Consider the following 20,980-nt stretch of genomic DNA (forward strand, 5'->3'; position numbering starts at 1 on the left):
AAGAGCGACTCTAAAGAGGCATTCTCAGACTGTCAGGGTTTTAAGCCTCACCTTTCAGCGCTGCCGGGCCATGAATAGAAGGAAGCCTGTGAGCTTGATCTGTGGTTTGGCTGGTATATAAACTGCGGTATTGTATAACAGATCATTTTGTGAGGCTTTACTTCTCCAAAACGCAGCTCTAAGTGTGTTTGTAAGTTCATGGTGTCTAGACACACATCCTGGTGGATTGGCTGAGCGCCCAGCCAATCAGACTGAGACAAACTCACGCACACAGGGACAAAATAAAAAAAAGAATTTAAGACAAAGGACCGACACAAAGAGATATTCCTAAAATGTCCAGATGTGTCATATTTCCAGTTATATCTCTGTTTTAATGGAATCATTGTGGCAAATGTAACTCTTATAATTATCATCTTGGATAAAAGCTGATACAGTGTGCTGCATTCATTACAAAACCTGATTTGTCATAGATTAATGTCAGTGAGAAATGAGGCTGCCACAATCAATATGTCTCAAATCTCTGCAGAAAATATACTCATACACCTAAAGATTTGACTTATTGTGATTTCATTTATTATGGTTTTTCCCTTTACTTTGCTTTAACTTATTTGATCCTTATGTATCATATTTAGACCTTTTTTTGTATTTACATTAATTATTTCCCCTTGTGGAGCATTGGATTGACTTTTTTTTTCACTGCTCTTTGAAAAAATGTTATTATTTCTACTATATGATTCATTACATTACATTTGACATCAATTATAGTCTTGGTTGTCCACTCAAGGTGCCAGAGTCAGCTGACTGTTCTCACACTGTCTTCCTGTGTGTGTGTGTGTGTGTGTGTGTGTGTGCGTGTGTGTGCGTGCGCATGAGAGAGCGAGGGAGAGAAATAGTCTGTGAGCTCTTCCCCCTTACTTTATTCTTTCTTATGAAGACAAAATAAATAACATATGAAGAATAATGTTATCATTTTTTGGAAAGGTTGAGTGATTTCGGATTGTGACCTTTAACAGAGAGGATTAAATCCAGCTGTTGCAGGGGGACAGTTTGTGCTTTGTATCAGCTTAATACTTTTATGACTTCCTGACTTTTATGAGAAGTGCTTACAAACCTGATTTTGACCTGATAACACATTTCAGAAATATGCTCCAGAAAATGATTCATTACTTCTGTCTGGGTGTTCAGGGACGCCAGTATTTATAACTATTTTTTATGCAATACTATCCCTCTCACTTTCAAAATGACTATGTGATTTTTTTTCCAGCAGTATAACAGTTGAGAGTTTTTGACTTTGAATTTTCGTCTCAGCACCTATTTAATTTTTTTTGTTGGCGCTCTCAAATTTTTGACACAGAGTACCTTTAATTTTTGACTAAAGATCCCCATAAAACTGTCACATACACTAATTACCAATTACTACTAAGGTCTAACATACTAACCATGCATCTGTCAGTATTTGCTTACACCACGTGGCAAATGGAGAATTTTTGGGGGACAGATCCTAGTGTGCAACACTCCATCTGATGCAGATTTCAGCACATGTGCAAACGCACCCCTGTCATTTTCTTACCAACTCCTGCAGCTGGGAAAAAGAGTAGTATATAGAGAAATGTATTGAGTTGTCATTGGGGTTAGTTGCAACACTTAAACAATATAGAAAAATAGATTAAATACTTTACAATTTCCCTAAGACACTACTCTCTAATTTATACAATACATAATTTATATAACAACAGTATTGTAAGAAGTGTGGTGCAAAAAAACATTTCATACCTCAAAATCTGACTGTAAAATCCTCCTCCTACACGCAAATTTATTTTTTGCATGCAACATCAGATATATATATATATATATATATATATATATATATATATAGGCCTGATGTTGCATGCAAAAAAGCACGTATATATAGCTCAAAAAGCATGACACAGTTCCTTATCTGGTGCAGTCACAATGTTTTATGGTTATTTCAGTGTTTTATTACCTTCATGAAATGAGCAGGGCAGGTCCTGTTTATGGCAAAGGAAAACTTCCACTAACCTACGACCTAAATTCCATAAAAGTTGGGACGCTGTGCAATATGTAAAAAGTTTTTTTTTTAAATTATATTATACTGGGGAAAAAAAAGTTTCCCAGTTAAAGCACTAGATATCATGTATTTTGCACTGTATTTATTTATTTAAAAATAATAATTATTATTATTTATTTTCACAGCTATTTGGAATCAGGGTTGTACTACTGAACTAGCCTACATATTACATGGTTATCAAAAAAAAAAAAAAAAAAATAGGCAAAGAGATCAAGTTGGCTAATTTTGCATTGAATACTATTATTTACATACAGGATAGGCTACAGCAGTGGGCTCTGTGGGTCTAGATATAAGACATTATGATTACAATTAATGCAAACTGCGATTGTTATTGATGTGAGAATGGGGTCATGTGTGGAATATTACATGCTAATTGTCAATGTGTGTTTCTATGGAAAAGAAGCAGCCGGTGCTGCACCTTGTCCGGCAGGTAATCGTCGCAGTGGGATTATGCACCTTTGCCCTCCGGCAGTGTCAACAGTAGCCTAAGCTGCTCGCTGAGATGCCACTGCGACCAAATCCACCAGCAGCAACCGGTTTGTCACATGACTAGCGTACAGCTCTGCCTGCCTGTGTGTGTGTGTCTCTCTCTCTGGCTTTTCTTTTTTTCTTCTTTTCTTTTTTTTTATTTCCGCGTTCACCGAGGGAGCGCTGGGGCTGAATGAGTTTTCCCGGCCGCTGTGTGTCTCTACCTTTCACGCCGCGAAACTGCGTCGCCGTGCGGGGATCTGTCGGGCGGGGGGAAACTCACGCAATCGCATCGCCTGGACCCACGCTGCAGCAGGACCATGCTCACGCGGGTGAAATCGGCGGTGGCCAATTTTATGGGAGGTATGATGGCTGGTGGGTCCAACGGTGACCATCAGGGCGGCTCGGATCTGCCGCTGAAATACCCGTACTGCAGACCGGAGTTCCTGGGACTGTCGCCGGACGAGATAGAGTGCTCGGCGGATCACATTGCGAGACCGATCCTCATACTGAAGGAGACCAAACGGCTGCCTTGGTCCACCGGCTACGCAGAGTGAGTAACCTGTATGCGTCCATCTTTTCTTTGCTCAGCACACAGCATCCTCTGGAAGTGAGCGCGTCTTTCCAGGACCGCTGAGATCATCCGGCAAGGCGTAAACACGCTTTTGTTATTATGGCAGGATTCATGTGATTTGAAAGTAGGCCAAGGTGCAGCAGCTTGCTTTTTCTCCAATTCAGTGATAGCTTAGCCTCCAATATAAACATCTACATAACAGATAAGGTCGCTATAATGTAGGCCATATAGGAAAGCTTTTATTATTGTGATGGTGGGGGGGAAAGCCTATTGGTGCAGTACTGTAAATGAGTAAATTCTAGTGTTTTTTAAAAAGAGATCACAAGATCAACAATAAACTGCACCCTCAGAGATACGTGAGGTGGTAAACTGGTGCAAATAAAAGATGTTATTGCCATTCACAATAAAACCTGTTTCAGGACAATAGAGTGTCTCAGTAAAGCCGGTAAAACCGGACAGCGTTCTTTACATTACATGGGACACACAGCTGTCACTTGTAGAGCAGCACGTTTAAAGTATTTGCTCATCCAATGTTTGCTTTGTCAGCCACTTAAAGGCATCCTAAAATCACCAGCCGGACCTGAGATCATCTGTTGTATTATTGATATCACATCTAATGTTTGGGCGTACACAATCCATTTGGCTCGCCGCATCTTCCTGCCAAGGCTCTAATAAACCGGCTGTGTTGTGTTTCAAAAGGACATATTATAAATAGCATCTAATTCAGCGGCTCGACTCATGAAAAGCAAAGTTGTTTGTTGTTAGTATGGGAGTGCAGCTGCAGAAAAATGGCAGAAAATGTAGACTTGGTGATATATTTTTCTCATGGCCATAAACAGGAAATGGGAGCCAGGAATGACTTAATTTGCATGCAGGAAAGAGCAGTGTGCTGTACACCTCCTCAAGCTAAAAGAAGATCTGCACTATGCAAACAAAACCTTTTCACGTCATGTAGTGCACATTTACCTTTGACAGGACATGGCTCCGAAGTAGGATGAACTCATCTCCAAACACCCCGCGAGCACAGAGTCAGAATCACTTCTACTCATACAATCCCACACAAAGTACCTGGTGCTTAGTGAGGCTGTCTCATAACTATAGAGGTCACAGTTCAGTCCTTGAGGCAATCCTCACTGCACAGTGTGTGATGCTGCAGTTTAGTGCCCTGAATTCATAAAATCACAAAGAGGAGTTAGTTTGCTCTGTGTTTCCTCTTTGCATAAAGCTTTATCTTCATGCTGTTGATGGGCAGTTTTGATAGAGCGGACGTTTCCTTCAGCCTGATTGTTTAATCGATACTGTTCAGTAAGGACACAGAGTGCAGGAACTCCCCCTATCTCGTTGCATCTAATGTTTCTAATGTTGCAGTCGTCCTGCTGTGAACCCAATACATATCTGCAAATGCTTGTCATCTTAAGACAGCCAGGTCAGTGACACTCCCTCAGGCAACTGGTCTTCGATTACAAGGCGTAAACAGGACACGTTAACACTTTACCAGGATAGAAAGAGGGACTGAGGCTACGACAAAAAAAGTATTTTCAGTATCAAATTCTTAAATATGTCCCAGAGCTCAAGGTGACGTATTAAAATTACTTGTATTGTCTGACCAACAGCCCCAAACCCCAAATTATTAAATTTACTGTGATGTAAAGCAAAAAAAGTACAAAAAGCAGCAAAATCCTCACATGTCAGAAGGTGGAACCAAATGAAAATAGGCATGTGTGCTTGATTAATGATTCAATGCTTACTAGTGGTTGGTGAATTTCTTTATCACTGATTAATTGACTGTTCGGGTTCTATAAGAGATCTATACAGTCTCTGCCTCCATATAATGAGAAAATCCTTTGAAAATGTTTGATTCTCATACACGCCCTCCATATGCAAATCTGCCATGAAGAATTTTTAATCTCAAGACGAAAAAAAAGAAAGGAAACCATCTCCCACTGCTGTGTTCTAAAGTAGGCTGCATAATTTTAGTTAAAAGGATTTTCTTTTCTTTGCTAATTGTGTCTTTCAATATTAATCATAACATTGCTGGTTGCTGTGTCTTATAAAAATCACTATTGGACAAGATTTATATATTTATACAGGATCCGTTATAAGGCCCTACTTCATGTGTAGATGTCATGATGCTGCCAGGAGTGTGAGTGTGTGTGTGTGTGTGTGTGTGTGTGGTGTAGCATTAGCCAGGACTGAGCCATACTGGGGGATTTGTCAACAGCTGGCTGACCAGCGGGCTTTGTTGTTGTGAAATCTCACTGCCAGTGGAGAAACCTGAGCCCATATGAGATGATGTGATGTGAGGGTTAGCAGGGTCAGATACTGATGGCGCTCAGTGGTGAACCGCCAGGATACTTCCAGCGCTCTGGGAAAATTAACAGTTACCTTGGTAGCATTTGGAAGAGCTATAATACCTGATGCTATACATATTTTTAATATATATCTTATTTGAAGAAGATATGGCTCGAAGGGAATAAGGTTGTCAAAAGTATTGATATTTTGATACTTTTTCAATACTGCATGTTTAAATTATACAATATTGACATGCATTAGTTTTAAAAATACTAAAATAATTATAATAAACTGATCCAAACATCAGATTTTAATTCCTAGGCTGCACAGATGAAACGACAGGGAAGAAAATCAACTGTGTCTTGGTTTGTATACAGTGTGTAGGTTTTTTCATTTAAAAATAAATAAAAAACAGTTTTGTTTGCCTCAGATTTCTTTATCTGTTTGCAAGGTATTGAAAGAAGTATCAAGTACAAGTATTGTATCAAAGTTTAAAATTCTCGTGGCGTGACAATCTTAATAAAGACGTCTGAAATGGTTACATTACATTAAATTACATTACATGTCATTTAGCTGACGCTTTTGTCCAAAGCGACCTACAATAAGTGCATTCAACCTGAAGGTACTAGACATAGACCCCAGGAATCAAGTAAGTGTGTGCATCCTGCCAATTTTACTATATAAATACTCATATTTGATTTTTGGAGAAACAAGTTATTTTGTTTTTACGTCTTATTTCCACATCCTGACTCTTTTTCTCACATTCAGCAGGAATGTAAAATCAAAGTTCAGGATCATGCAGGATGGATTGCACATTCCTCCTCTGTGTTGTGTTATTCTCCTGCACAGCCCGGCCCGTCTCTGAGCAGGCCTCTCTGAACTCAGCTCGAGGTTATCCTGGGTTATTGTTCTGCTCCCTGTGGAGGCAAGACAAGCAGCACTCCAAGCTTTATGAAAAGGATTTGATGCACTGTCTCGGAGTGTGTGTGCTGTCAGGTCCAGTGAGCATGGTCACTTGAATGGATCAGTGAGAATTGTTCACAAGACTCTCCTGTCCTGCGCACTTACAGGCGGTTGTTTTATACACCAGCACTGACCACTAATGATTCTGCCCTGTGCACCCAGTTTCACTGTGAGGATGTAGTTCACGAGGAGGAAACAGCTCCTGATGTCACCTTCAGTTGAGTGCAATGAGGCGTGCTCTCTCCAGGAAGTCTTTTCAGTTTTGGAGAGGCTGACCTTGCCGTGACCGTGTCCATTCAAAAAAACAAAAAATGCCAAGTGCCACATGTTCCTATTACAGTTAACACACCTTATATTAATACTTGTGGTGCAGTCAGAAAAGTGTTACTAACTTACATCACAACCTTCAGGTTAATGTACACATGAAGCAGTTTGCACACTTTAACCCATTGAAGCCTGGAAAGCGGATACGTCGTTTTGTAGTATTTGTATAAGGTCTCAAATACTTTTTAAATTTCATTTCTATCTGCTACAGAGGATGAAAAATCTATTATTTAGTAGAAGCGTTGACACTTCTGTTGAATTTCCAGAAAAACTTCAGGTTTTAGGGGCTTATTTTAAAATCGCCCAGAGAGTTTTACAGGCAGTTTTAGGCGTCAATGGGTTAAGTTAACCCTCTATGGTACGCATTATGATGGCAGTTAGGAAAAATATGTTTGGAGTGTTTTTTTGTCTTAAAATAGACTAAATAAATATAATCTGAAGAAATGTCATAGTCATTTTTTTGGAAGGTTTTTTTTGTTTGTTGCCCGTAGGCAACATTGTCCCAAAACGGTGCTCACATTAACATCATTTATTTAATAAACATGTGTAAAAGATTTAGTAGCTTCAATGCGTAACATTTTAAATGTAATAACATTATAAAAGGAACTTTTTCAACTGGTTTCCTGTCTGAATTTTGCTTGTAGGCAACATTGTACCATTGAACCAACGGCCCATTGAAATTAATGTCTGGAGTGGATGAAACTATCAAAAATAAAGGTCACCTATGATGTAAAGCTGTTTCCTTCGGAAAAGTCTACAAAAAAGGATTTCAATATGGCCTCCTGGAAGTCAAATGATGACAAATTAAAGCATTGCTAGTGGTTCCCTAGACTCTCCCCCTTTTTTTAAAGTATCGCATCTTTCAAAAACCTGTATTGTAGAAATTTGACAGGCCAAAAAATGGGTATGTTGCCTAAGGGCAACACCGTACCATAGAGGGTTAATAAAGGCCTTCTCATTAACAGCCATAACAACTTTAAACTTAAAATAATAATCCCTGCCTTCATTTCTGATTCTAGTGTCTACTTTGTTTTCTTTGAGTCACTTTTAGGAGGAAGAACAGTGATGGGATGAGAAAAGAGACAAAGTCTAGCGGTGGAAAGATTATGTCCAACCAAATTCTTTAGTAGCTAAAAGTAGAGATTCATTAGGCCACTTCAGCAGTAGGAGAGATCAATTTTCAGTGGTACTTTGGCAAAAACACAGTCCTAATGGGCTTCACCTCAGCTCACATTTTAATCCTCATTCTTTCTCTCTTCACCCCTAACAACTTGCTTGTAGGGGGTCAATTATATCTAAAATCTTCACTGTAATAAATTATTCTGTAGTCATTTCATTTTACTTAATATATTTGATAAAATGTATTAAATATAAATGCGTCCTTGATTTTGAGGCAGTTGTTTAAGTAACTTTAATATAAAAATGTTTGAGATGGAATCTACTTATTTTGATCACATTAAATATAATCTTTATGTGTATGTAACTCTAAATCAAGAGAATTTTGAATGAATCCAACACAATAAAATTAGTCTGTTTTTAATTGACAGGCACTTCCTGTTAAGTTGTTATTAACTCAACTTGTAACGTAGTTAGATTTAATTAATAATATTGCATGCAATCTGTTGCCTCAATTTTATTGACTAGCTATTGTTTATCTTTTTTTACAGTATTATCATCAATCATTTATCAGTTACTTTAGTACTTTAAAAGAAAAACCTTGCCTTTTCATCTTTAACTATAATTTAACAAAAAAAAATAATTTTAAAGAAATGAAAAAAAAGCTATATAAATTATAAATATACACAATATAATACATAATAAAATAATACATTCAAAATAAAACAAAAATTATAATACAAATAAATTAGATTAAAGTAAATAATCTAAAAACCTCCTGAAAACTACTGAACATATATTCAATATATATACATATAATTATAAATAAAAAATAAATTTGACCAAAATAATGGTATATTCAACATTTTGATAAGCTAAATTCAACATATTCCAGTCTGTAACTCGCCATAAAGGTGCAGCACTGTAAAGGAAGTTAGGCTAAATTTATTACAAGACAAAATAAGAGCATCACTGCAAAACTCAATGCAGCACAATAAACATTTTATCTCAGTTACTTTGTTTTCAAAAATTGGAAGCCAAAATCATTGGTGAAAATAAATTACATTACATAATTGATGAAGTGCCTAGCCCTTCTTCCTTATTGCCATAGAGGAGTCGTAGCACTTAGAGGGTGAAGAGTAAGCCTTTGCAGCCACTGATTCATTCATTCACTCATTCATTCATTCACTCACTCACTGTTTCACTCTGGTGATTGCAAAGTTCAATCTCCAGCTTCTCCTTGTGTCGAAGTGTCTTTGAGCAAAAAAAATAAATAAGAAAAACAAAAGAAACCACAAACAAAACCAAAACAAAACATGTAGGACACTGTATGCATTGCAATAACAATAATACTTATACTTATAGTAAGGAAAAATAATACAAAAAAACAACCTAGGCTCACCATTGCTGATGTCGTGTACTACACACTACAGTTCACATGGATGAATGGCACAAGTGTAAATGCAAATGCTAGAGGGCTGCTAAGTGGCTTTAAGTGGGCACAACCTTAAGTTTACCCAAGTATGTCAGCACTGGATCCCAAACAGAAAATAATTTATCCCTAGATCTCCTGAGAGTGTATTTTATTTTCTCTAACTGTATGAACTGCATTCATCGGTTTATTTTTATTTATTATTTTTATTATTATTTTTTGGCCCACCACCACTCCCCCACTTTTGGAGGACAACTTTATTTTTATTTACAGAACAAGAAAAGGTCAAACAACTTAAACAGAAAATAAGGTAAAATCAAAAAAATAAAGAGTAGATATTTACAACACCAGGTGTTTGATAGATTTCTGATAGTTAATAGGTAGGAGGAGGGTTATTGTGTGGCCATACATATATGCTGATAAGCAAATCAGCAGACAGACAGATCTGCCATCGGTTTATAAATGTGTATGAAATGGTGAATGTCGGCACGTGTCGTAAAGCTCTTTTTTTTAAAAAAACAATATGTTTATTGGTTTTCACAGCACACAGTGAAAAACAAACAAACACAAAGAACAATCAAACAAATAAAATAGAATATATAAAAATAAAATAAAATAAAAAGAACCCACACTGGGCTATACTACACTACAACTCGGCTCACAGACACAGAGAAAAAATAAATAAGTAAAAAAAAGTACATATCGACAGATGATTCAGAAATTATATAGATACAAAAATAAATGACAGTTAAGCACCCCACATGTTCCAGTCCTATGTAAATCCTCATGTAAATATGGTTGAAATACTCATACCAATGTATAACATAAAAGGGTCCCATATTCTATGAAAGATGTCCTCTTTATCACGCAGCATACATGTCAGATAGTCAAGAGATATATATTCTATTATAACCTTATGCCAATGTGTTCCAGAGGGAGCTTTATCTGTTATCCAGTTTAAGAGAATACATTTTCTAGCACAGAAAGTTAACATTTTGTACAATTTCTTCTCATACTTATCAACAATAAAGCCATTTGATATCCCAAGCAACATGCATAATGGGTCACGTAGCAGATTCTTAGATAAAATCCTATTAATCTCCCTCCCCACCATGTGTCGTAAAGCTCTTTGAGATGTCGGTAGAGTAGATGTGCAATATAAATGCAGTCCATTTAACCTAAGCGGCTGTCTGATCAATACTTAATCAATAAGCGTGTCTGTGAGCTGAACTGTAGGACCACCGCTGCACGATGTACGTTTTGTCTGCAGGTCAGCGGACTTGTATGTGTGGGAGGACATGTCAGTAGAAGACATACTCAGCATTCATTTCTAAAGGAACAGAGATAAGAAAAGGAGCAGCTCCAGGCCGTTTAATAGTGGAATTTTAAACGCCACAAAAATCCCCTAAATATGTTGTGTTTTCCTTTACTTTTGCTGATATTTTCCCACTTTAAATTATGTTGATGTCATACTCACATTACACACATGTTGAGAGGAAGCACATGAGCAGCACTTTTTACATCCAAGGCTTCCCAGTGTTGGTCACATGATACGGCACATGGTCTTGTGTCGTTTCTGCTACATCAACACAGCACATCGCTCCCAGGCAGAAACAACGTAATGCTGTTTCGGTTCAGTGCCAGATTTCATTAACATGCAGCTTGTAACTGTAAGTAACCATTGAACGAGACACGTGACATTCAGGTTCATCGTTGTTATCTTAAGTAATTTGCTTACTGAGATGCTGAAGCAGAAACAAGTCAACACAAATACGATACAAAGAGAGAAGAAGAATTCAAAGGAGTATCTAAATATAGATTCAAAACATGTAGATATAAATAGAAAAAGTGACCGTGTATTGGAATAAAAGCATAAAAGACATAGAAGATAGGAAATATATACATTTTTAATTGATTTTATCGTGACATGAGACTCTTCTCAGGTTACTGTCTTCATTCATAATATTGTAATGGTGTCTTTTGTTGGTTTTCAAGGCTGCATTACAGTAAAATATCATGATGTTATTTTCTGAAATTACGGGCTGTTCTAGCTGTGCATTATTATTATATCCACAATACTGATGAGAATGTATTTAAAATCCTATTGTTTAAGTATTTTGTGAAAGCAACAAAAGTCAACCAAACAATACTACTGCAATATGTATGTACAATAGTGTTCAATATAATAGCAGTCCAATGTGATTTACCAGATTAATCCAGGTTTTTATTAATTTTTTTTATTGCTACAAGGCTAACAAGGTACCAGTAGGTGCAGTAGATTTTCAGAAAACCAACAAGACCCAGCATTCATGATATGCAGCTCTTAAGGCTGTGCAATTGGGCAATTAGTTGAAAGGGGTGTGTTAAAAAAAAAAATTGCAGTGTGGCATTCAATCAGTGAGGTCATTGAATCAGGTGGCCTCTATTTAAGGATGAAGCCAGCACTTGTGACTTATAACTAAACTTATAAAGAGGTGCAAACAATTATAGGCTGTTCAGCTAAAATGATCTCCAATGCTTTAAAATGGAGAGAAAAACCAGAGACACATGGCAGAAAACGGAAGACAACCATCAAAATGGATAGAAGAATAATCAGAATGGCAAAGGCTCAGCCAATGATCAGCTCCAGGGTGATCAGAGACAGTCTGGAGTTACCTGGAAGTGCTGTGACAGTTAGAAGACGCCTGTGTGAAGCTAATCTATATACAAGAATCCCCCGCAAAGTCCCTCTGTTAAAAAAAAGGCATGTGCAGAAGAGGTTACAATCTGCCAAAGAACACGTCAACTGGCCTAAAGAGAAATGGAGGAACATTTTGTGTACTGATGAGAGTAAAATTGTTCTTTTTGGGTCCAAGGGCCGCAGACAGTTTGTGAGACGAGCCCCAAACTCTGAATTCAAGCCACAGTACACAGTGAAGACATGAAGCATCATGATATGGGCATGTTTCAGGGATCATGGATCAGTTTGCATATGTCAGAATACTTGAAGAGGTCATGTTGCCTTATGCTGAAGAGGTCATCGCCTTGAAATGGGTGTTTCAACAAGACAATGACCCCAAACACACTAGTAAACAAGCAAAATCTTGGTTCCAAACCAACAACATTGATGTGATGGAGTGGACCTTAATCCAATTGAGAATTTGTGGGGTGACATAAAAAATGCTGTTTCTGAAGCAAAACCAAGAAATGTAAATGAATTGTGAAATGTTGTTAAAGAATCTTGGAGTGGAATAACAGCTGAATGGAGCCACAAGTTGGTTGACTCCATGCCACACAGATGTGAAGCAGTTATAAAAAACTGTGGTCATACAACTAAAAATTAGTTTAGTGATCACAGGACTTTTTGAACACTCCAAAGAAGATATTACATGCACAGATGCGTAAAACAAAGAACAGCAGCAAATCCTAAATGATAAATAATCATTGCACATCAAAATTGATATCTACAAGTCTTCTGCCATTGTATTATTATATCCCCTAAATCAGCTATTCTCAACCTTGGGGTCGGGACCCCAGTTGGGGTCGCGAGATGATTTCTGGGGGTCGCCAAATCATTTTGGGAGTCAGCTCTGTCTCCACTGTGTTAAAGTGTTTTAGTCTTTTTGGTCACTTAATGTCTTTATGGTCAATTTGTGTCTTTTTTGGTCATTTTGTTTCCTTTTTTTGGCTATTTTGTGTCTTTTGGTAATTTTGTGTCTTTTTTTGATCATTTTGTGGTCAATTTGTGTCTTTTTTGGTCATTTTGTGTCTTTTTTGGTCAATCTGTGTCTTTTTTGTCATTTTGTGTCTTTTTTGGTCATTTTGTGTCTTTTTTGGTCAATCTGTGTCTTTTTTGTCATTTTGTGTCTTTTTTGGTAATTTTGTGTCTTTTTTGGTCATATTGTGTCTTTTTTGATCATTTTCAGGTCAATTTGTGTCTTTTTTGGTCATTTTGTTTCCTTGTTCGGTCATTTTGTTTCTTTTTTGGTCGATCTGAACTGTGCGTGTGAAATTCTGTTCAGTGTGCAGGGGTCGCGGACAACATGCATGTTAAATCTGGGGTCGCGACTCTAAAGGGTTGAGAACTACTGCCCTAAATGACCTGGTGGTATCTTACTCTGCCTTTGGAGCCAAACTTCAGGTCTAGATTCTCTGTAAAGAAAAAGATCCCCAGAAAGAAAGGACACTGTAGTTTACATCTCTGACAGCGTAATTAAGGTCATGCCATTGTCTCAAATGTGAAGGAATGAAATGAGATAAGTGAATATGACAGCCCTGCTCTCGGACACAGCTCGCGCCTCGGGGTCTGGAGGCTTTTCCTCTCGTATCAGAGATGAAAGGCTCGACAGCGCTACTGTTGTTAATCTTGTGATCTTCCAGGGTCAAATGAACGTCGCTCCCTGCGGGGCTTTGGTCTCAGACACGCATGATGCTGCGTGAAGTTTGTGGCCTCTATTCATCTCGGGGAAATGAGTTAAAGGAACACATTAGCTACACATACACTGTGCACGTACATTAATGTTGACCCTTTTTTCCAGACCATGCTCCTGTCAAAACTTAAACTACATACAACACTTAAGAGTTGTGGCACGCTCTGGAACCAAGTGCTGCCTGGAAAGCTGGATATCTAAACACGTTCGATATGCTGTGTAAAAAAAGTTTGCTGTCATTTATATACACTACTGGTCAAAAGTTTTAGAACACACCAACTTTTCCAGAATTTAATTGAAAATGATGCAGTTTAATGTCTCAGTCTACTCTGAAATGAATGCACATTTGCAACATTTAAAATTCTTTATTGAGCATGATAGTGTTTTGAAAAAAAAAAAAAGATTCAAAATCACATTTTATGTTGAACTAAAGGACTAAAAAAAGACACAAAATGACCAAAAAAAGACACAAAATGACAAAAAAAGACACCAAAAGACTTAAAAAAGACACAAAAAGACAGAAAAATGACTTACAAAGACATGAAAAGAATTCAAAAATGGACAAAATAGCCCAAGACTCCATAGAGTTAAGTTGTTAATCCATTTCTTGTTCCCTGAAAAAAGGCCTACTTGCATAATTCTGAAATGTACATTATCTTTCAGTTTTGGTTAACCTTACCTTTTTTTATTTACCTCTGGCAGTTCACCACTTACATTTGTACCCTTTCAAGCTGTTCATTTGACTTGAACTGCTTTAATTTCAGTAAAAAATTATAAAATTGGGGTGTTCTAAAACTTTTGACCGATAGTGTACAACAGAAAGACTTGGTTTTAAGGGCATTGAACCTGCATTAGTTCTAATGGCCAGCAGGTCGGTGACTCCACTGGATGCAAAAAGAAGTCTAACTGTATGAAAGTAAATATAAAAAAAATAATGCTCACTTGATTTGTTACCTCAGTGAACATCTTCTACATTAGTTTATGGTCACAATCTCTAGTTTTAAGTATTTTTTCTGCTGCTGTTTTATGAAACATAAAATGAATGTGGTGAAAACTTATTTACTGCATTTATGTTTATTTCTTTGAGTGATAGGTTTTTAAAGTTCTAACTAATGATTATTTACACTGTTTTTTAAAATACAGTAACAACTAATTATTTAGTTTATAAGATGCCAGAAAAGAAAATGGAAAAAATGGAAAAAAGAAAAAAAGTCCATCACAATTTCCCAGAAGCCAATACATTAACTGCTGGAATCCAAAGATATATGATTTTTATTTAAAATATAAAAATATAAAACAAAGTCAAGCAGCACATTTACATTTTGACTTGTGAATGACGTTCGGTACTTTTTTTGATCATGATTTCAGGAGTGTTCATATGTAATGCTCATGTTAATTACAACGATATAAAACAGTAAAACAGCAAATTCCTTTTTGAAGAAACTGGAGCTTGAACATTTGACCTTTGTGTGGACATTTGACTTGAATGAGTTTTCTTTCAACAGACTGATCAGACTTATTTGACAAATATTCTCAGCACTTTTCTAAAGTGAGCATCTTTCCATGTTTCATACTTGAATCAAGTGTGGGCTCTTTCATAAAAATAGTTGGGTAGGTGTGTGTCAAGCATTTCCTTTAACCCATAAGAACCCACGGTGACACCCATGTAACAAACACTTTAAATCTTCAAGAATCTCTCATATTCAGCTTTATGCTTCACCTTAACTCATTAAATCCCTAAGCGACACATACTCAACATCCTGGTGAGGTGGTCATGTGACTTTGACAAGAAGTGACTTATCCAAAATGTGGCTGTGACTGGAAACAGAAATGTGAAAAAGTAGCTAATTTCAAAAAGCTTAGTTTTTGTTACGAGGCTAAGTTTAATGTTTATTATTGATTTATTATTGTTTTATCACTTAAAACCAATCTGAAAAATAATTAATTGTTAAACAGCACTATTAATGTCACAATTTTGATATGTTGTGGAGATGCAGAGAAAAAGGCAAATTTGAGTGTCTGTAAGCAAAAAATGTGGCTTGTTTTTTATTTTATTTTAAATTAAGAAATATCATAAACATTAATACCATACATGCGCAATATAACGTTTATGTCACATCACAGATCTTTGACATTTAGGGGTAGATTTTTTTTTAAAAACATCATAAATGTGTTCTATGTGGTATTTCCCCCATATTTTCCTTTAAGGATAACTGGGTCTGGGTTCTTATGGGTTAAACCTGACTTATAGACCAATTATTTGTATACAAACATTAACAAAGTACATGCATGCCGTTTGCAAAAAAAACAGACCGGCAATAAGAACACTGATTGCAAAGAAAACTAACTGGCAAAAAAGACAACTTTTGCATTGCACTTTTCTCTCTATTTCACTGTTGAAATGTCTTGATATAATATTTTATCACTCAGGGATAGGCAAGTATAAAAACATGTATAAATGTATGAAATAATAATGTATATGTATAAAAAATGAAGACTTTTATTATTACCTTTCCAGTTTCGGCAGCTCAGTCACAACTCTTCCTTTGATTTTCAGTTTTCTCGTGTATTTAAGTTGACTTCTGATTCCTTCCGCAGCCGATGTGGATGTGCAATCGCGTGTGTGACGCCAGTGTGGCGTTTTCGATAAGGGGTCTATTGACACACGACAGGGAGTGTGCTATTATTAGTCTGTACGACAGGGAAGTGGTGAATAGCCCATTGTGTAAGACCCCAATTAAAATCAATCTCACTGAGTAAAGCTCTGCCCAGTCAATATCCTGTCAGTTTTACAACCAACAGTGTTTTCTTAGCTGGGGCAGAGGATCTGTGCTCTGCAGGTACATCCCCATGACCAATTAGGATTATTTATATAGGATCCTCCATAGGGAGGCAATCATGGCTGCCTCTCATATCCACATGTAGACATATAATGCTCCCTTTATTTGACGTGATTCGCACTTGAGATGCAGAATGAAGAAATAAAGACATTCTACCTTTAAAATAATGTTGATTGCAAGCAAAAAAGCAATTACCAGAAAGTGGATGAAAAAGGAGGAACCTAAGATTGAGGACTGGGTGGAGGTTATACATAATATTTATGTGATGGAAAAATTAACTTTCTCCGTGAGACTGGAGGAGGACAGATTTAAAAGAATATGGAAAAATTGGGTACATAAAGTACATATGTATTGAGTACATAAAATCAATTAGATCTGACTTTATCTGAGATGACCATCATTAGAAGGAAAAGTACCCTGGTTTGTAGCTACAGAAGTTGAAAAGTTATGTTTTTTTATTTTATTTTATCTTTTTTATTATAATTATTTTATTGTTTCTTTGCTTATTTTTTATTTCTAAAATTTTGCTACACTGGAACAAATTGCTGTTTGATTAGTCACAATTTTTGGATGACATTGGATGACTACTATTTCAGTTGCACAAATTTATTGGAGTGAATAAAAATGTAAAGTTAATTTATATCTGATCCAAGATGAAAGATGGCAAGTGTAATCTGAAGATGTATTATTGGAGGGGATTGATTCATGTATACCAGATGTATGCAAAATGTTTGTTAAAATGTTCAATAAAAAGAAAGTAAAAAAAAAAAAAGACATTCTACCAATCTCGACATCTTTAAAAACTTTAAAAAGGCTTTACGCAAAAATAAATTGTCAAAACGGAGTATTTTTTCTTGCATGCCCCTAGCTTATCAAACCTCCTGAGCTTTGTTGTCAGATATAGCAAAGATAGCTTATGCAAAGTTTTAATAGGGCCTCTGTAGACCTAACATCTCCTACGGTGCGGCTAAATCGAGAATGCCTGGAGTATTGTTCAGCAGCGTGTGCTTGTCCAGCTCGCAGCAGCAGTGCACCATCTGCCAGGTGTTGTATAATGCAGTATTTATGTGTCATTCTGACCTCCCTGCTACACGCGTGGGTCTCAAACTAGAATGTGTATTTAAAGAAAGCGTATCTGCTGGCTTTATATTGCATGGACTCACTACAAAACATTGGAGGGGAAACTCTCACACAGGAATCAAATGGGAGGGTTTCATCGTCCTGTAGATAAAAGGTCGTAGCTTGAGTTGAAATGTTAACCCTCTATGGTACACATTATTATGCCAGTTAGGGAAAAAAAAGTTTAGAGTGTTTTTTGTCTTAAATTAGACTAAATAAACATTATCTGAAGTATCATAACAGTGCACAACTGAAAAAGAAAGTTTTTAAATTAATTTTAACATAATTTATTTTAAGATTCAATAGCTTCAACAGGGTACAATACATAACATTTCAAATTTAAAAACATTATAAAAGGATCTTTTTTAACCAGTTTCTTGTCTGGATGTTGCCTGTAGGCAACATTGTACCATTGAACCAACGACCCATTGAACATGCTAAGTATATGCAACTATCAAAAATGAAGGTTTACTCACCTATCAGTAGGAATATATATATACACATATATATATATAGCAAAGCTGTTTCCTTTGAAAAAAAGTTGCTAGTGGTTCCCTATACTCTTCCCCCTTTATTAAAGTATCACAACACTCTAAAACATGCATTGTAGAAATTTGGAAGGCCAAAAATGGGAATGTTGACTGAGGGCAACACCGTACCATAGAGGGTTAAGGTCTTTGAACACCACATTGAATCGCTGTAGCTGTGTATCATCTTTCACCACCAGCATTCAGGAAATATGTTATCTAAGTAGTGATGAATGTAGAGAGTGACAATCTTTTGAAGTTTAATCTGAGACACAGCTGTTACAGTGTTTTTGTTTCTGATAGAAGGGATGAAATGATGTGAGCAGAGATGACAACTAATGTCATAGAAATAATTCATCCCTCAGATCCCCCAGGCTTTGTTAGGGACGGTCTATTTGGCCAAGATTTTGTTTACTTAATTAAATAGTTTTTATTATCTCTTTCTACTTATTATCTGAGGTGTCCTGTTAAACAGAATTATGGCTTATTTCCCTGTTTTGTGTCCCGTCTTCCCGTCTCCGTCAGGGTGATCAATGCAGGAAAGAGCACGTTAAATGAGGACCAGGCCTGCTGCGAGGTGCTGGTGGTCAAAAGGAGACCTGCAGGATGCTCTACGCCCAACCGGACCCCCATGACCCGCAGGAGGTCTTCCCTGCCCAATGGAGAGGGTTTGGGCCTCCGGGAGAATCCGGTGAGTCAGGAAACATCCACCTTTTCCACCTTGAATGACAATCTGCAGACAAATTTAGTGACCACAGGAAGTGCTGAGGTAAAACAAAATACAAACGGCAGTGAAATATATTGTTTCCCTTGTCTGTGGATACACATATTTGCTGCTGACGTGATAATAACAGGACACTGAAGTAGAAATTCTCATAAGAAATGAATTGCACAAGTTAAAAGAAATATTTTGAATGAATGAAACGCACGTTATCTTAAATAAAATGTGCTCTGGGTTGTTGGAAGCATTTAGGATAATTTAGGGTTGTTTTTAACATTTTAATGCGGGCAAAAGTTGCATATTGTACCTTTAATTTACATATTTTTTTTGAGCTCTTTACTTCAGTTAAAAATTTTGAATCAAAATTTAAATTATTTTCCTAATACAAGCAGGAAGAGTCACCTTTGTGATCAATTGGAAGCTTTTACATTTTAGCATTTATTCCTACCAGAGCAGGGGCGTCCCTCTCTACCTTTAAAAAACTCCTGAAAACCCAGCTCTTCAGAGAGCATCTTCTCTCCTAGACCACATGATAAGTCTACTCCTCAAAGAATTGTCACTAGCACTAATAACTCTTATTGCACTATACCTTGATTGTTTGCTTTTTACTCTTCCTGTAAGTCGCTTTGGATAAAAGCGTCTGCTAAATGACTAAATGTAAATGTAAATGTATTCACTGATGAAATCCAGGTTATGGTCAGGGTCGATGTAGTCCTTGAATGCCCCTGGGGGCCGGCTGCTGGGACCCAAAGTCCCCTTATCCCGTCCCGTCAGCAGTTTATTGGGGCGTACATCGCAGCGCCCTTTACACACCACAGCCTCCTGACAGCCACTTACACGCGCAGGCGGATGTTAGTACATTTGCTCACAGAAACACACAAAAAGTCTTTAAAGTTCACCACGTCATCCTACAAGTACAGTATTGTGTGTACAAAGAAAAAACGTTTATCATTATGAAATATAAACTGTTGCTTTTATAGGGCAGTGTGCTGTGTTCACAGTGTATCAACACGCTTTATTCAGCTGTTAACAATGGTTGCTCTGTCCCATTAGTTGTTAAGCTGAAAATAACTTGAAAACCACTAAACACTGATGTCTATCGCTTGTGTTTATACTTTGTCTTGTTGATTTGACACACACTCTGTGATTTCTGTATTTCCTCACTGTTCTTTCTTCTCCAACTGCTCATATAAATCACTGTCATTAATTCCTAAAGGCAAAAAGATATCCATATCAACTAAAACTGCTGCTAAAAATGTCCCTTCAGCCCACCAGCACTTTGCTCAGGCCCACCCAGAGCCTACAGCTAACTCATGCAAGTACCTCATGACTCACTGCTGCAGAAACACTAGACCAATACCAGCGCTGGTGTAGAGGCTTTCCAATGCTCTTTGCTTGCTGCATAGGCTGATATTGTAGAAACTGCCTGCACTATAATTAGAAGATCTGATTGAGCGTGTGCAGAAGTATGTGTAAGCAATAATGCACGCAGAAAAATGCTGCATAAACCCTAAAGAAGTCAGATCTCTGTGTCACGGCATGATGAGATGTGTGCAAAAGCAACTCCATGCTTTCATGGAGTTGCATGTGACTTATAACATAGAATGGGTTAATGTGTGACTCAAACTAGAAAAAGCATTACCATTGGCTCCAGGAGGGTGAAACATCACAGAGTCACTGCACTTTTTGAAGACGGTAAACTCAAAAGGTGTACAATGATGGAACCAGATCACAAGATACTTTGTTATGAGGGAAGGTGGCACTTTGTAGATGAACACACAAGACGGTGTCCAGCTTTGGGACATACAGTGTTAGGTAAATTAAAACCTGGATATTGAGGCATTGATCCCAGAGCAGACATTAACATCATAGCAGAACAGGCTGGACTCCAACAAGATGAAGGGCACTTTTAAATCAGTGATTGAATGAAAGCCTAAAAGCGTTCCAACTGAGCACCTACACGAGGGAGGAATTTTAATGCAGTGTCACCCATAAATTTAAAGCAATAATGTCTGCATGAGTCAGCTTTAACAACGGGAACTTGCAGCTTTCTGTTTGAGTCTCTGTGGCAGCTTCGATTAGAGCCCAACAGATAGACAGTACAGG

The 20,980-nt window shown here is 37.2% G+C and overlaps 1 protein-coding gene across 1 annotated transcript in view; it reads left to right on the forward strand.

Annotated features, from left to right (window-relative positions):
• The first annotated feature begins 2,606 nt into the window (after positions 1-2,606).
• Positions 2,607-20,980, forward strand: part of ppm1h (protein phosphatase, Mg2+/Mn2+ dependent, 1H) — a 52,370-nt gene continuing 33,996 nt past the window's right edge. Inside the window, exons 1-2 of the mRNA XM_059334514.1 lie at positions 2,607-3,110; positions 18,679-18,844. Coding sequence (XP_059190497.1) covers positions 2,878-3,110; positions 18,679-18,844 — 399 coding nt within the window. The 5' untranslated portion in view covers positions 2,607-2,877. The remainder of the gene's footprint in view (positions 3,111-18,678; positions 18,845-20,980) is intronic.

This window comes from Centropristis striata, chromosome 6 (assembly GCF_030273125.1).
Source record: "Centropristis striata isolate RG_2023a ecotype Rhode Island chromosome 6, C.striata_1.0, whole genome shotgun sequence".
NCBI classification, from domain to species: Eukaryota; Metazoa; Chordata; class Actinopteri; order Perciformes; family Serranidae; genus Centropristis; species Centropristis striata.